Raw genomic sequence first — 13,342 nt, 5'->3', positions numbered from 1 at the left:
TGGTGGTCTCATACTGGCTGGGTGTCTGCTTTGTGTGAATCACGTGCATTTAAGTAGTTGAAAACATTCCTCACTGAAGCGTTGCAACGGTCGCTTATTTATGCTCTTAGAAATTATACGCTGTCTTTTTCCACCAAGAGAGGTATTCATTTTCCACTTAACAGGAGAAAAGTAAAGGAAGAGCCGACTTCGCTATCGACTATCATAAATCATGCAATGCGTAGGACCGACTGCTGTGGCTCTAGGCAAAGCTGTTGCATTTCTATTTATGTGAGAGCTTGTACACCGTTATTCAGTTTAATAATAGCGTGTGCACCCAGAAGTTGCATGTAAGGTGTCGCAATTTTATGTGTGCTATGCTCGGTGTTTCCCGACATTGAGAAATGTTATGATTTTTTTTTTTTTTTTTTACAGCCTGCTCGTGGAAACAAAATCACAGCTGTTTCCCGCAGAAAAGGGTTTCATTTGAATTTTTCAACATGACTTTTGTAGCAAGAAAGGGTTATTACATGCATTTAGACGTCAAAATACTCCAAATGAAAATTATGAAAATGAAAACGTCGCCCTGTATTTTGTTTAATCTCCACTCCCTTTTGTGTAATCATCTCCACTCCCTGCTGGTTTCAAAAGTTAATATTCACAATTATCAGGATATATGGCGTTCAAAAAAAGTTTTGATAGTCGCCAAAATATTTCCGCGAGGAGAAAAGTAATTGGGTGTGGGGGCCCTTTTCTCGCATTGGCACCTTTTCATTTTTACAGTGTCTCTTTGTTCTCGACGGGACGCTTCCACTCAGAATTTACTGCAAGTTTTCATGAGGAGTTTGGTTTTTATAGTTTTTTCCCCTGAGGTCCGCGGATATTTGGAAATCTGTAATTAACACAAGCGGAGTTTCAGCCCGTTAACTGTCCATCTCGAGGAAAATACTGGGGCGGTCTTTAACGTCGGAGTGTTTTTTTTTATCCAATAGCGCACCAAATGTAAAATGATTGACAGACGGCTCAGTATTTAGCTTACCTGTCCCTTTACCTGGCGGTAAAAAGAAAACTGGAGAGGGTGAGTCACGGTTTTGTTTTGTTCTTTTAAATAATGCTACAAATACTAGAACATTTCAGATATGCCTTCAAATATATATTTAAAGTTTGTCCAAGAACCGTATAGCTTCATGCTAACGCTAAATTAATTGTTGACTGTAAAGGTGAGAGAGGAAATTGACATCATACGTAAATCCACACCACGACCACCATTTAAATTGGTCCACATCCTAGCATTGTGTTGGCTATAGCTGAGCTTTAGAATGGACTAAACTGTCTGATTTCACAAATTATTAATAATCAAACGCACTATATGGTCTAGCCATATAGGCTAGATGTAAATGTGGGAATCTTGTGTGTGGGTTTATGTGACATGAAAGATGATAGAAAGGCAAATTATACGTGACTTCACTTATGCTGTGAATAAGGTCAGTCTGTTCATCTTTCAGTAGTCTGTGTCTGCCTCATTACCTCGCCGCTTGTGAACTTGTCTATTGCAGCAACCACATCAATGTAATGCATGCTTCCACAGAGACAGGGAGAAAATATGTCAGGGCAGGTATCAGTCGTTTAAATCAGGGATGCAAGAGAGACAGAAAACAATTTTTTTCAAGGAGCTGTCTCGTACAGTTACCATATTAATTTCATTTATATATGACTTAATATGGTCCATTTAAAATATATATATTTTTTATTTCTTAATCCTTTGTTTTACATTGAGATTGTACAAGTGAGCCCTGGCCAAGACAGCAGCATACATAAATTACCACACTTCATTAACAAAATATAGACCGTACAACAAGGTTTAAAAGAGCAACATGTCTGGATACACATCCATATACATCTTCATTGCATTGTGTTAATGTCCTACATTTTAACATCTTGGTTTTTTTTTTGTTATCTTTTTTTTGTTCATAAATCAAGCATGCCCCTGGGCCATTGATATTGAATTAAATTGATTGTGTTGCAGTTGTAGCAAGGAGCCCAGTGACCACAATATACAGCGACTGGTGGAAACTTTAACCGTATCCTGCAACATTAGAGAACTGTATTAAATGTCATTAATACAACTAAAACTATAACATTCACAGTGACATTAACCACTGCAACGTTAATAAAGTGATAAAGTTGTGGGAGAAGCTGTGAATCACCATGTTCTCATACAAAGTAGGAATTTAACAGCGACTGCATTTATCCATAAAAAAACATGGCGCTCTATTCTCTCTCTCTGTCCGATCATGGAATTGATGTTTTGCAGGTGAGGAAGATGATATCTCAGTTCTTTCTGTTGGGGGCCCTGTGCTCCCTGATGCTACTGCCAGGTGAGTCTGGAATCAAGGCGTACTTGTTTTACGATAGGCAAATTACGTTCTTGTACCTTCGGATCGGGGCTGCCCAACCCTGTTACTGGACACCCACTATCCTGTCGGTTTTTACTCCATTACATGACATTACATGAATGGCATTTGGCAGACGCTCTTATCCAGAGTGACATACAGTTGATTAGACTAAGCAGGAGACAATCCCCCCCCCTGGAGCAATGCAGGGTTAAGGGCCTTGCTCAAGGGCCCAACGGCTGTGCGGATCTTATTGTGGCTACACTGGGATTCGAACCATTGACCTTGCATGTCCCAGTCATTTGCCTTAACCACTCCGCTACAGGCCGCCCTGCAACCCCAAGGAAGTCACCTCATTCAACTGCTGGGGAGCTTATTGAGCTGCTAATTTGTAGAATCATGTGTGCTAAATTTAGGGTTGAAATGAAAACCTATAGAGTAGACTTCCAGGAACACGGTTGGGCAGCCCTGCTTTAGATATAAAGAGCTTATCTAGGTTAGTGTGTAAATAGTAGCTGATGAGAACATCTGTTATGATCACTGTGCTTTGTGCTAGCAGTGCAGTAGTGATATTATAGAAGGGGGGAAGGTATCAGTGACATGTTACTGTGTGTTTCTCCCTCTATCCCAGGTTTGCTGGAAGCCACTTCTTTGATGAAAATCTTGAAACAGGAAGGTAACGGAAATTCCTCTCTGATTCTCTTCTCTCACCATCTCCACCTTTCTCCTCCACACACACATTTTTCCTGTTTTTTAGCTTTTCATATCAATATCATATCAGCTTTTGAGTTGTGTTCCATACTGACTAAAAAGACTGACTTGGTCAAAGTATGTTTGTAAACCTTTTTCCCATGACGTATGTTTTTGCATAATTATTGTACGACGTTGCTAAATGTTAGTACAGAGAGCTGACTATTGGGCTCTGGGGAGGTGTGGGGGCAGGGCTAGGGACTTAAAAAAAAACTCATGGGACTGCTCTTTGTGAATATTTTGTGGGTGTTTTAGATACTAAAAACAGGTATGTGTATGTTCGCGTGTGCTCACGTGTGTGCATGTGTGTTTGTGCTAGCTATGTTTTTAGTTTTTTGACCTTGAATACATTGAACAGAGTTACCAATGTCTCGCCCCGTAACCCCATTAACCATCAGAGCCAGCAGGGCGGATCCCCGTTGGCATCGACTCGACCCGGGCAAACACGTTCCTCTCTCACTCCCGACCCAAACGCAACGCAGACCCACGGTGGTACCGCAACGCCCCCGACTTCCAGGCCTACTACCGCTACTACAACAACATCGGGCACGTCGAGGGGGTAAGAGGGCCGTAATGCTGGCCGGTGGCAGAATCTGTGGCTTGAGGAGGTTACCTAGGAGATGAGCTCAACCTCCGCCTGCTGCTACAGCTTTTACAGAGAGGCAGGGAGAGGTGGGGGGGGGGGGGGGGAGTAACGGAGTAACAGTGGGAGAAGTACTGCCTGAAAGCTAATCTGATTTATGTTTGTTTAACACTAAAGTGTAAGAGCCTGCATCTGCCTCTTCATATTTACCCGAATAGCCCTCTTATAGCCCTCAGCATATACAGAAGTCGTAGCTGATAAAACAGGAAATGTATGCCTTCGGGTTTGTGTCAGGAAGGAAGCCGAGGTGCTAACACACATTCTCATGCTTCACTACACGGATCGCTGGTTCTGCTTTCTTTGACAGTGAGGCAAAAGGGAAATTAAATGTATTTCATCTCGAGATGCGTGTTGAAAAACGCCCTCAGGGGTCAAACCAGGGAAATTCAGTTCCAAAGCTACTACAGGCACTGCTGAACTGAATATGTGAAAGAAAGAGGATGAGGAGGAGGGAGATGGGTTGAGGTGATTAGACAGATGGAGGAAGATGACGGAGAGAGAGACTGGAGAGACGGAAGTGAAAGAGAATAGTGGTTCCCCCTGGTGTTCCTGGAGATCTGCCGTCCTGTAGGTCTTCACTTCAACCTTAATTTGACAAACACACCTGATTCTACTGGTTAGCAGCTCAACACGATCTGGAGCTGTTGAATGTGGAGTGCTTTTTTAGGGCTGGAGTGAAAACCTACAAGGAGCAGGGTTAGAGAAGGTGTGGCGGTCGAGAGACATATTTGTGTTTTTGCAACAGAAAGCCTGTCTCTGTCCAGTGATATTTCCTCTCCCTGCCACCCCCTCGTGTTCCAGCTGTATGAGATCGACCGGATCAGAATGGTGTACCAGCAGATGCGCAGCCTGGAGCATATGTACGGCCCCAATGCCTCCCTCTTCCAGAACAGCCTGGGCGTACCACCTGCCAAGTGTGACCCATCCAAGGACAAGAAATGCAAAAAATACCTGCCCCCGCCTCCGGCCCCCCCCAGCACGGCGCCGCCCCCACCCCCGCTCTCCCTGGCGGACGTGGTCTACCTGTGCAACGCCAAAGACCCTCTGTGTAAGCCCCACATTGTGTACCTGCCCACCGGGGCTGTTCCTGTGCTCTGCGATCCCCGATATCACCCCGCCTGCAAACCCAAAAAATCTGAGGCTCCTGCAGGACCTGCCCTACCTCAACGCCCTCCTCCACCTCCCCAAAAATCGGTCCCTGCACCCCCTCCTCCCGCTCCCAAAAAATCAGTCCCTGCGCACCCCCCACCCCCTCCTGCCCCCATACACACCTACAAAGGAATGGAGTACGACTGTGACTCTTACTGGGACCCTGACTGCCTGATCGACCACCCCCCCAGGCCTGTGAAAGGGCAGCCTGCTCCCCCGCCCCCACCACCCATCCCTGAGGAGGAGGAGGAAGAGGAGGAAGAGGAGGAAGAACCAGCGCCGCCCTCCATCACCCACATCAACAAGGGCAAAAAATTAAGCCCTTACCCTGACTACCACCAGGAGCTCTATGACCCTTACCGCTTCTCGTACCCGGCACCAGACAGCCAGTGATGGCACTGCGGCCTGTCACTGAAGAATAGAATATTTAAGGCAATCGGATTTTTTTTTTTTTTTTACTCTTTCAAAATAGGCGAATTGCTTATATGCCTAAACTGCATAATTGGCTTAATTTGAAATCTGACTTTGTTTGAAGTTTTCTACATGAATGGAGTGGTTTTAATTGCAAAATTACCTTTGATGTCCAATAAAATATACTTTTTTGTAAAATTACCAGTGCTACCAGAGCTGGATACAGAAGTTAAAGTGGCTGAGTTAGTGACATCTGTGTTCCACTACACAGTAAGCGCACGGCGAGAAGAGAAGTCTGCAGCCAGTGCAAACTTCCAAGTAGCTTTAAATACCTCCTACACTTCATTTTTCTCAGAACCGTTTGGCTGGTTTTTAACCACGTTTCTGTTTCAGAAGCATTTGAGATATCCATTCTAAAAGTGATGTATTGAGTAGAAATGCAGAACTTATGTCTGGGTCAAGGTACCAACAGAGTATTTTCTTCCTGTGAGCAAATGACGACAGTGTTTAACTACTATAAACTATATTATAGCAAGAGCACCTATGCAAGTCGTGACAATGATGGTGAAAATGATAAATCAAAAATATAATAAAAGTCTTTTGTGGATGGTTTGGAATCTTTTTTTAAATTTTGTTTATCTGTGTCTGCATAGCTGGACTTACATGAGTGTCTGTGTTCTCCATCATTCTTTCATAGTTCTGTGTATGTGTGTGTGTGCGAGTGTGAAAAGGAAGAGAGACCAATAAAAAATAAGTAAATGCAAGGAGACTGAGGGGACAGTCTCTATACCTATACACGTGTGAAAGGGTTAGGGGGGCTGTGGTTCATCGAATTAAGAGCTACTGTTCATTATCCAAGCAACTCCACCCCTGAAGGGCTCATAACTCTCCCCTTTTCCTCCCAATAAACCAGAATTCCTCCCATCCTGGACAAAGCCTGGTCCTAAAACCCACTTCAAAAGCTCCAGTCAGGGGAAACAAGCCCACCTCAGACAGCCAGTAACTCCACACCCCTGCTGAGCACTCCCACTGGGGCTGAACACTAATGTAGAAAACGACAAAGATGCCTAACCCTTTCACTCCCAAGCCCAATATGAAGTGGCTCCATCAAAATCCCAATGAGTTTTGACTTTGGTTGAGAAAAGTTTGAGAATTTAGTAGGGATTAAATAGGGGCCCAAAACAATAGTATAGCAGTCAATTTGATTGGTTCAACAGGGATTTTATGGTAGTTTAGCTTGAGTGCGATATGGCACTCTTCGGATTGAAAGGGCTAATGTGTATGCCTGGGCATCTACTGTAGAAGGGAAGAGAGGTGGAAAAATACAAGCACATACATGGTCGTATAAAATGGGAAACATCAGCACTTGTAGCTCATGACCCGGAGAAGGTGTGCCTTTCAAAAAGCCCTTTATAAGAAGGAAAATCGGGAAACATCTCCACTGTGTGACAGGAATAACTACAGCTACAGTAGCCAATGACTGGTGAAGTACAGGAACAATAGACCCTAGTTCAGCCTGGTGAATGATGTACGCTCAAGTCAAATACATTTTAAATGAAAAATGTGGGTGTCCTTTATGTGACAGAAAATCCATGCTGGCCTGCTCCTGCTCTTGACTGTTGGCCAACAACCCCCACCCCCATGCTTCCCCCGTCAAAGCTGACTTTAGATTTGCTCCGTGCATACCTTTCAGTTGCTACACAAACAGAATTATGTTGGTGTGCCATAGGACTGTTAAAAAAAAGAATGGACAAAGCGAACATCACCCATTAACTTTCCAACGGCTTGTGAAGTTTGCAGTTTGTGCTGCCATGTTGGGACAAATTGGAGCCAGAGACTGCATAGTAGGGAAAAGTGGGGGCTTTTACGGGGTCATTAAGTCCAGGCGGATCCGGGTCGATAAGCGCACAAGATACCACGAGCCCAGGTGATGACGGAAACTTTCTCTGGAGAGAAAGGGCGGCCTGTAAATGACTGGGACAGGCAAGGTTGGTGGTTCAAATCCCGGTGTAGCCACAAAAAGATCTGCACAGCCGTTGGGCCCATGAGCAAGGCCCTTAACCCTGCATTACTCCAGGGGAGGATTGTCTCCTGCTTAGTGTAATCAACTGTACGTCGCTCTGGATAAGAGCGTCTGCCAAATACCAATAATGTAAAGAGGTGCAAAGATGACTCTTTGGTTCTGGCTCACCCGCAGATACTCGTACTCTTGTTATTGTTCATCCGATGAAGGCCATGCTCATGCTTGAACATGTTTTGTGAATACAGTTGTGCGTTTGATTAAAATTCACATAAGAGGGGTGATGAACAGTGACACGATACCGGGACACACCACAGGTCCAAAACAGCAGCAGAAATATTTATTTTCAAATCAAACAACAATGGCAGCAAAAACAAATTAGAGGGACTGTGTAACGTAATAGGTTTGTGTGTGTGCCGGTGAGTGTGTGTGTGTGTGTGTGCGTGTGTGTGTGTGTGTGTGTGTCACAAGTAGACGTGGGGTCTGCTACATTGCATACAACTGTGAGTTACACATTTTCTCTGTAAAGGTGAGTGAACAAGTAAGTGCATGTACATACACATATACATTTGGGAATACTGCAAAGCAAATCAACATCTGCGATGAGTACAATCTCTCTCCTCCTCCCCCTGTCGGTCGCCCGCTCAGAAGAACAGCCCCCTCATCCTGCGGCCGATTCCCTGCCGGTCGTACAGGACGTTGAACTTGTTGATGAACTGGTTCATGCTGTTGCAGGTTTTAGTGATGGTACCCAGGTATGCCATGAGCCCCACGTCGTTGCATTGCTGGTGGGTGGACAAAGACAGGGGCAGAGGGCAAGACAGTTTTTTCTTTTGTTCTGGTTGAGCGATAACTGGGGAATGGTGAACGATAGAAGAACAGGGAAGGCAGAGAACAGTGGAATTCAAGACTGGGGCAATCTCTGTTGACTAGGGCTTGGTGACGTACCACAACGATAATTAATAAAAGTTTATTCGTTTTTTTAAGCATAACAGTCATCGCCACCCTCTTTTTCCTTTATTTAATCGTACCGCGACTGCGGTACATTAAATATCAAAAGGTTTTCAGGAAAAGCATCTATTTAAGGAGAGTTTTTCAAATCAAACAATTCAGTGGTATCGTGCCAAGTTATGCGAGCAGAGAAATGCCCTGCCGGAGCAGTCCAATGAAACCCAGGAAAAGCTATTGGTTGCACCACAACAGAACCCATGCTCGACAGCCTGACACAAAAACACAACTGACTTTCAAGAACCCATCAGTGGTTTAGTACAGGCTGGGTCAGGATAGAATGCGGCTAACCAAACACTTTCTGTGGGTTTCATTTCGAAACAGCTCAGCTTCTCCCAGGGAAGTGAAAATGACAGTGAGAGGGGAGGGGGTCACACTCACATCGTAGAAATCTGTCTTGAACTTGAGCGTGCTCAGAACGGGAAGCCTGTGACACAGAGCGTTGGCCTCCCGCAGGATCTCGTGGTTAAACGGCACCTCACCTGGAAGAGACCATCAATAATCTGTTTGAACCCAGTCAAGCACTTTAGCCACTAAACTATAGGCTGTCCCAAGAAGGAACAGGGGTGGGAGAGACCTCTGACCCCCTCCTCACCTGCTTCCACTGCTTTCACATACTCCAGGATGACCTTCACTCTGCTGTGAAGCATTTTGATGGCGCTGTGCTGAGCTATGAGGTGCTCTGCCACTGAGAAAGAGAGAAACAGAGTTTTAACCATAGACTGTATATGGGCCATATACACATAGACTGTATATGGGCCATATACACATAGACTATATATGGGCCATATACACATAGACTGTATATGGGCCATATACACATAGACTGTATATGGGCCATATACACATAGACTGTATATGGGCCATACACACATAGACTGTATATGGGCCATATACACATAGACTGTATATGGGCCATATACACATAGACTGTATATGGGCCATATACACATAGACTGTATATGGGCCATATACACATAGACTGTATATGGGCCATATACACATAGACTGTATATGGGCCAAGTGCCTGTTACATCACCCACAGACTATCCATGGGCTTGTGAAAAGCATTTTGAAGCCCGGACAGTCAAGTTTACTAGGAGCCAGAGACCGGTCAGTAGAGAAGCCGGGTGCAGCTGGTCCACTCAGTGTGCAAGAGTGACGTAATCTGTCCCTGATTCGTCCACAGTATTGTTGTATTGTCCTAATAACACCGTAACTTAAAAATCAGCAAACGGGGAGGCATCACATGAAGAAAAAACTGAATGGTCACTGAGGTCACTGAGACAAAAGGAGAAAATTAGGGACAGGAAGGAATGAAAAACAAAGAGCAGTAAAAGACAGAAGGAAGAATGAAGGAATAGAGAGGGGAGAGAGAGAGAGAGAGAGAGAATGGCATCGCCTACCTGTTGAGTTCTCCCCGGTGCCTGTGGCAGTCATTCGGGCCACGTGGTCCACCCCGATGCGCTCTGCTTCCTCAGTGGCCAGAGTGTACGTCAGCTCCGCAAACAACATGGTGGCCTGTTGGGCCGCCGAAAGGGGGGAGTGGAGTCACAAAGGGCTTCTGACTAATCAGCCGTCTAACCGCCTTCAATCCGTTCATTATTCATTATTAACCTATATTCATATAGGGTAGGTTGACGATTAAACATGACGCCTTTGCTAAATTTACAGCATCAGTGGACCCCCCCCCCCCCCCCCCCCCCCAATTAAAACCCGTTTGTCTTATTCGATTGTCAGTTGTTGTTCATTTTGGTTTTCATTGGGAGGGCATACTGTATCTATAACTCTCTGTACTGCTCTATATGTGGATCCATGTTGGTTTGTAGTGGGTGTTGTTTATGATATGGATATTAGAAAAATAAAAAATATTTGTAAAAATAGAATCATAATAATTTTGTCCTGGGCCTGGGAATTTCACCGGGCAGCCATTATCACCTGATGCCAATACAACTCCAATATTATTGTGCATTGGCAGTTATTTTGAAGGAAAAACTATATAACAAGCTGAGTACAATATAGATTTAAGAAAAGGAGAAAGATATAGAAGACGCACATGCACACGCGCACACACACGCACACACACACACACACACATAATTACCTCTCCATTGATGATGTCAATGACCGACTCATATACACTGACTGGCAGCTGTCGGAGAAGGAGAGAGAAAGATGGTGATATAGTTAATTCACCTTACCAGGGCCCTGGTTCACAAAGCAGGATTCATTATTAGCTGGATAACTGCACTCAGTAAAACCTGGAACCCTCCCAAATCTGGAACATGAACTCAAGTAAAAATCCTTTTCCGGGTTTTATGAAATACCCCTCTGGTTTCATGAGACTGATTAGGCTGCTGATTTTAAGATCAAAAGCAGCAGACTTGGAACCAGGGTTGCCAACCGATTGCTGAAGGCCAAAGAGCGTATGCTGCTCCTAAGATTAAAAATTTAGTAGCACACAAATGCATCCCAATTAGTTGATATTTCCAGTTAGCACACGTGATTTTCAAGAAAAAAAATGCTCCTAAATGGCAACACTGTAGAGTCCTGCCCTTGTGATCAGTCAGGGCCAGGGAAGGACAGAGTAATAACAGAGAAACTCACGTCAGTGTGTTTAGTCATGGGGTTCAGCTTGAGGAACAGAGGACTCTCAATGATCTCACACACCTGCAGGCAAGGGGAGAAACGCAGAGACACTGAGAACAGGAAGGACAGAAATGTCCTGTGACAGTCACGCGGACCAAACGATTTATTTCCGATTCGTTACGTTTTACCGGGTCAACCGTTTCTCGCCGACCTCTCACTGGACCTTCCGATTTGGACAGCATTACAACACATTCTCTACTCTTACCTGTTTGTGAATGTGGATATCCGATTGGTCGGGAGGGCCGCCTGTAGTGTACCAGCCCAGGAACTCCATGTCTTTGAAGACCTGCTTGACTGAAAAAGAAAGAGGCAGATGAGAAGAGAGATGGGGGGGGGGGTTTGCATAAAAGGAGCAGGTTTTCAAACGTAAACGTCATTATTTAACTCATGTTCAGACACAAACACACAGGGCTATGCACACCATGACAGGAACCCACACACACAGGAAAAAGTAAGCGGATCATGAATTGACTCTTACATTGTTCCTCCTTGGTGTAATAGTACTCCTTGTCGATGTGAGTCCTGTCATCCACGGTGTGCGAGAGCAGCTCAAAGGAGTTCATGACCTCAATGTTCCTGCCCTCCTGCTTCCCAATCAGAGCTCCGATCACTGGGGAGGAGGCAGGCTTCATCATCCAAACACATTATCGCACACATAGTCACTGTAACATCATTTCACTGCCACACACACACACACACACACACACACACACACACACACACAGCTGGGCATTCAGTAGATGCATGTAGCTAGAGAGACTGTGTAAAGTGTAAATTTCTGTTAACACACCATTCACTTTTTCCACTTTGCTGTAGGCAGTAGGCCACAACAGGGAATTGAACCTGCAACTGTTGCATGCACAGTTCCCAAATCATCATACTACTCAGAAGTTCCAAACCCAATCAAAACCTGCTGTACATCACGCAACTGCAGCACCACAGCCAATAGCAGGAAATCCTAATACCCTGCATGGGCCTGCCTTCCTGAGACCGGATCCGGATCCAGTGGTCTGAGATGTTGAGGATAACAAGGGGGTGTAGGGCCACTGAGACACTCCCCGTCACCCCCGATGCCATCACACTGGGCCCAGCTGGTCGGGTAAGAACAGAATATAAGAGAGAATATAAGAGCCAGGCTCACCTCATCGAAGTTATTATCATTTACCATCAAGCAGGAAAACTTAAATTGATTTAACAACCCTAAACACCATACAAATTAATCCTGAAATCGTTATGTAGGATATGATTTCTTCCACACCGTGCATTTAGAGGCAATTATTACTGCTGATAACTACAATACAGTATGATGTGGATTAACCCTTTTAAAAACGACTGTTAACAGGTAAATTGTGCAGTGACCTACTGCATAAAATTAGACCTATCATTCACGTATCTACACAAACTACATATGCGACTACTACCTCATACCTACAGTAGTTTAAACCCCGAAAATGGTTAGTTGTGTCCAGCATGATTAGCTTCGGTGCGGACACATCATGATACATGCCAAGACACCCATAGATGGCCGTCTCAACCTATTGTCCATAGGTAAACTCTACAAGCTATCGTACAAGAGTTACAGGTGTGCTCTGAAAAGTCAAAGCAGCACTGTATTCATATAAAAGTACTGTCCTCGGCGTTAAGTTTGCTAAACTGACAGCGTAAACAAGACTAACCTGACTCAATGGCCAACAACTAAGTTAGCTAAACCTCATTATAAAATTATACTACATATTGCCACACCACTCGCTTTATCCATCGTGCTACTAATTTACTGCTGAATTTACAAAAGGTCGCATATTAGGATTAAATAATACAGAGTAGCCTACATAACTAGGTGCATTTGCAGCTAGCAAAACATTTAGCTTGTTGTAGCTGGTTTGATAGATTGGTGACATAAGTTTGCGAGCGTCTCTACTAGCCAATCAACACTTTGAGTTTCAGGTAAGGGCGGGCGTTAAAGTGTAACGGACCAATCGTCATATAGAATCGACAAACGGTATACAACCATTAGTTTGAGTGACTGTAAACCGGCCGGACCTTTAAAACATGGTTCGGAATAACACATTCAGAAGGCACATCTAATTTGATACTAATGTATCTATATCTGGAACAGATGCGATGTGAACTAAGCTGAATATGTAAATCAAAATGATTGTATTTCTGAAATAATTCTCACCTGCACCATCCACTTCCATTCCACCACCATTGCTCGCCGCCATCTTCTCCTGTGCAAAGATGACACTATGGTGCGCAAGCGCACTGCATTAGAGCGCAGATGAGGGCGTATTCATACCACTAGGGGGGCGACTGCGACAAGTTTCCAAGTTTCAGACAGTG

General features: G+C 44.5%; 2 protein-coding genes across 2 annotated transcripts; one reads left to right on the top strand and one right to left on the bottom strand.

Moving 5' to 3' along the window:
- Positions 1-1,030: 1,030 nt before the first annotated feature.
- LOC133123288 (arp2/3 complex-activating protein rickA-like) lies at positions 1,031-5,349 on the top strand. Its single transcript, XM_061233632.1, has 5 exons — positions 1,031-1,057; positions 2,294-2,357; positions 3,004-3,048; positions 3,521-3,681; positions 4,567-5,349. The coding sequence occupies exons 2-5, from the start codon at positions 2,303-2,305 to the stop codon at positions 5,305-5,307; spliced, it is 1,002 nt and encodes a 333-aa protein (XP_061089616.1). The 5' UTR covers positions 1,031-1,057; positions 2,294-2,302; the 3' UTR covers positions 5,308-5,349.
- Positions 5,350-7,663: 2,314 nt separating this feature from the next.
- cops6 (COP9 signalosome subunit 6) lies at positions 7,664-13,331 on the bottom strand. The gene is made up of 10 exons (XM_061236389.1): positions 13,182-13,331; positions 11,968-12,093; positions 11,481-11,612; positions 11,208-11,296; positions 10,961-11,023; positions 10,458-10,505; positions 9,760-9,874; positions 8,949-9,041; positions 8,735-8,835; positions 7,664-8,130 (listed from the first exon to the last, which is right to left on the bottom strand). Exons 1-10 carry the CDS (start codon positions 13,222-13,224, stop codon positions 7,990-7,992), a joined length of 951 nt encoding a protein of 316 aa, XP_061092373.1. The 5' UTR covers positions 13,225-13,331; the 3' UTR covers positions 7,664-7,989.
- Positions 13,332-13,342: the final 11 nt, after the last annotated feature.

Source organism: Conger conger, chromosome 3 (assembly GCF_963514075.1).
Source record: "Conger conger chromosome 3, fConCon1.1, whole genome shotgun sequence".
NCBI classification, from domain to species: Eukaryota; Metazoa; Chordata; class Actinopteri; order Anguilliformes; family Congridae; genus Conger; species Conger conger.
This window is presented reverse-complemented; position numbering and strand designations above follow the sequence as displayed.